The 4,041-nt window shown below is 57.7% G+C and overlaps 1 protein-coding gene across 1 annotated transcript; it reads left to right on the top strand.

Annotated features, from left to right (window-relative positions):
• Positions 1-361: 361 nt before the first annotated feature.
• On the top strand, positions 362-2,603 carry RETSAT (retinol saturase (all-trans-retinol 13,14-reductase); the record flags this gene model as incomplete). The annotated part of the gene is made up of 5 exons (XM_010287367.1): positions 362-500; positions 675-784; positions 1,069-1,235; positions 1,574-1,733; positions 2,458-2,603. Coding segments are annotated over 5 exons (722 nt in total), but the record flags the coding sequence as incomplete, so codon positions are not given.
• Positions 2,604-4,041: the final 1,438 nt, after the last annotated feature.

Below are 4,041 nucleotides of genomic sequence, written 5' to 3'. Positions count from 1 at the left end.
GTGGGAAGGGGCATGGCTGGGTGAGAGCTTTCTGGGCAATGGTCCTGGTCTACAAGCATTCAACGTTTGCAGAGCAGGAGTGCATTTGAATCCAAGAAGGTCATTAAAACAGCAGCTCAAGCCAAGGCTGCCCTAAAGCATCCCCTATGGGAAACGGCAGCGCTGCTGCCTGCCTTGCAGTTTGCAGGAGTTGCCATTCCACCTCCTAAGCACCCATGGGGTGTTTCGAGATAAACCAGTTTTACAAGCCAACACAGGAGCAACATAGATACGAGGAGGGCTTCTTCTAGGCGATACTACTTCTCCATAGCTAAGGATCCCAGAAAATACTAATTTTCCCCTTCTTCCCTCCACATCGCAGAGATCCAGTCTCAGCTTGACATGGCAACACATGGTGAAGGGGGTTTCACCGTCTTCGTAGGTCTTAATGGCTCAAGGGAAGACCTGGGGCTGGAGCCAACCAACTATTTCATGTACTCAGGAAATGACCTGGATGAAATGTGGGTTTAACTTCACCTTAGACATGCTTCGTTAAGCATAAGGAGATTAAATCCTGGGTGGTGACTCAGAAAATGCTCTTGGCAGATCCTTGCTGCATAGGGATTTGGATGTAGCAAGTATTCACAGAAAGGTTTGCCTCAAAACCCACCTCAGACCCTCGTATCTCTCTGCAGAATGAATCGCTACCTGGCTTCTTCCAGAGAAGAAGCCGCCAAGAACATCCCAGTCCTGTTTGTCACCTGCCCGTCAGCCAAGGACCCCACCTGGGAAACAAGGCACCCAGGTAAAGGCTGAAACCCAACCGCACACGTTTGGGAGCAGCTTGAAAACTCTTGCTGGGGTTTGGTTTGTTCGATGGCTGCAAATGAGGCGTTTCTCCTAAAATAGCCACGGTCAAAGCTGCTGACCAAGCTGCTAATGGAAAGTGGTCTTCAGGATAACTGGAGAAAGGATATGGGACCACGAAGACCTGGGGACATCCCAGGTGTTTGCACGGGGAGGGTTGGGTTTGTGGCAGCAAAATGGTGGCATGAGGGTAGGCAGAGGGACGACCTTGTCCTGCTGCAGGTAAATCTACGCTGGCCATCGTGACCTTTGCCAAGTACGAGTGGTTTGAGGAGTGGAAGGACAAGCAGGTCAATAAGCGGGGAGATGATTACGAGGAGTTGAAGAAGACTTTTGTGGACACCATCATGCAGACTGTCTTCAAGCTCTACCCTCGCATCGAGGACAGGGTAAGGAAAGCTGGGGTTTGCAGGTCCTGCAGCTCCTCTCCCGGGTCCCGTCTACCCAGCCCCATCCTGCAAACGTAGGAGCAGGGTCCTGGTCTCCTGGACGTGAGGTCCAGCACCAACCCATCGCTGCTGCCTCCTGACCATGCATCATGCAGGGGGGTGTGATGATCCCCCAGGACCATCCTGGCATCAAACTTGGCCAGAACCACAACCCAGGTGTCTGCAAGGAAACCTGTCCCAGCCCGCACCCCACGAAAACAGCTTCTGGAGCATAATGAGACACCCCACACCCTCACGCCTACCCCATGCAGACCACGTTGTCCCCTCGTCCCCCCCAGATCGAGTACATCTCTGGAGGGACACCCCTCACCAACCAGCACTACATCGCCAGCCCCAGGGGGGAGATCTACGGCATCGACCACGGCATTGCCCGCCTGCAAGCGGAAGCCATTGCCACCGTGAGGGCGCAGACGGCTGTCCCCAACCTCTACCTGACAGGTACCACGGCCACCATCCGGACGCAATGTTCTCAGATGGGGACACCTCTGGGGGAGCGGGATATGGGGGGAGAAAAACCTTCAATCACAGAATCACAGAATCACTAGGTTGGAAAGGACCTTCAAGATCATCAAGTCCAACCATTAGTCCAGTGCCACCATGTCCTCTAAACCATGTCCTGAAGCACCACATCCACACGTTTCTTGAACACCTCCAGAGATGGCGACTCCACCACCGCCCTGGGCAGCCTGTTCCAATGCCTGACCACCCTCTCAGTGAAGAAATTTTTCCTAATATCCAATCTAAACCTCCTCCGATCTAAATCCTTCAATGAAATAAGGGGACAAGGCACTGCCGTGCCATGGGGCGATGCGAGAGCCGCTGGCGCACGTCTCAGTGGAGCTGCACGGTCCCGACAGGAGGAGGAAAGGGCTGCGCCTCCTCCAGCTCCCGGACATTGCCTCCCTGCCTGGTGCTGATTTATTTTAGCTGGGCAGGATGAGGCCCTTCCCTGCTGGGGAGGAGGAAGGGCTCAAACGGGGAGGGGTCTTGTGGGCTCAAACCCCAGGCTCGGCATGGGGGCAGCTGTAGGGGAGGGAGGGCGGCTGGTGGATGGGGATGGTCATGCCCAGCAGCATCGAGGGTCAGCTGGGGACAGAGACCGTGGGCCGCCCGCGGGTCCCCACCACAGCCGCTGCCATCGCCACCTCCCGCTCTCTTCCAGGGCAGGATTTGTGCCTGGGTGGCTTTGTGGGAGCCCTGCAAGGAGCCCTCATCTGCGCCAGCGCTGTCCTCAAGCGCAACCTCTACGTCGACGTGGCGCGGCTGAAAAAGCGCACGCAGGCCACCGAGGCCAAGAAGAGGGACTAATGCCTGCCGTCCCACTGGCCAGGACCTCCCGTTCCCCCCAGCCCCTGGATTGCCCCCAGTGCCTTATTTTCTGCTGTAAATCACCCGTAGCACGTCCTCCTGTAACGCAAAGCCAAAGGATTACAGCCCGGGGAGATGCCGTTCCCATTTCCAGCCAGCTTGCCCCGGACCGTACCCACCCCGAGCTCACCTCCTCCCACCACAACGTCCACCGCTAGTGAGTAAAAGCCAGCGCTGATCCCTGGCCGCCCTTTTGAGGGCAAACCCCTTCTCCCAGCACGGGGACGAGCGGCTCCAAGAGCTGCTGTGTGCGGCGGTGGCCAGGACAGGACTCAAGGCAACCCCAAAAACCAGCCCGCGCCGGAAGGCAAACCCCATCAGCTTCTACCAGCGACACCCAAGGGTCACTTAATCCCCACCAGCGTCCGAGAGCCACGTGGACCATCAGAAGAGCATCAACCTTCACCTGCATCCCCCAGACCCGCTGATGATCCCGAGCTCCCCGCAGATGTTTTCCCCCTTTCAGGCAGCAGCTTGGGCACCACGCTGGGCTCATGAAGCTTCGCTGGGCTCATGAAGCGAATTGGGCTCATGAAGCTCATTGGGCTCATGAAGCTTCGCTGGGCTCATGAAGCGAATTGGGCTCATGAAGCTCATTGGGCTCATGAAGCTTCGCTGGGCTCATGAAGCGAATTGGGCTCATGAAGCTCATTGGGCTCATGAAGCTTCGCTGGGCTCATGAAGCGAATTGGGCTCATGAAGCTCATTGGGCTCATGAAGCTTCGCTGGGCTCATGAAGCGAATTGGGCTCATGAAGCTCATTGGGCTCATGAAGCTTCGCTGGGCTCATGAAGCGAATTGGGCTCATGAAGCTCATTGGGCTCATGAAGCTTCGCTGGGCTCATGAAGCGAATTGGGCTCATGAAGCTCATTGGGCTCATGAAGCTTCGCTGGGCTCATGAAGCGAATTGGGCTCATGAAGCTCCACGTGGGACTCGGCGGCCCCGGGGCTTGCGGAGGAAGCGCCGACGTCCCCGCAACGGGGCTGCGCTCGGGTAGGCAGGTTTGGTAACCTCCTGCAAGCCGCTGGATGGGCATCGGCCGCGTTTAAGCAAGGGCAAGCGATGCCAACCCGAGCCCCATCGCTGCGTTTTGCCGAAGGCGCCCGGGAGAGGCTCTCGGACACGGTCCTCCGGGAAGGAGCCAGCGCCCGGCTCAGCGTTGTAAGCAGGTCCCTCCGCATGCCAAGGCCGGCGTGAAGGTATTTAAGCCGGGTCTAAAGCTCTTTGAGAGCGACGGTGGTTGCCCGTGTGTGGTGCTTCCCAAGTCAAGCCTCGCCGCAGCAGAACAGCGGGACCGTGGTGCAGCCCCCCAGCCCCGCCAAGCTGACGGTATTTCGGTGCCGCTCCGTCCTGCATCGCCCGGAGACGCGCGGGGG

This window comes from Phaethon lepturus, unplaced genomic scaffold (assembly GCF_000687285.1).
Source record: "Phaethon lepturus isolate BGI_N335 unplaced genomic scaffold, ASM68728v1 scaffold23765, whole genome shotgun sequence".
Lineage (NCBI taxonomy): Eukaryota > Metazoa > Chordata > Aves > Phaethontiformes > Phaethontidae > Phaethon > Phaethon lepturus.
Note: the sequence above shows the minus strand (reverse complement) of the source record. Positions and strands in the feature narration are given on the sequence as shown.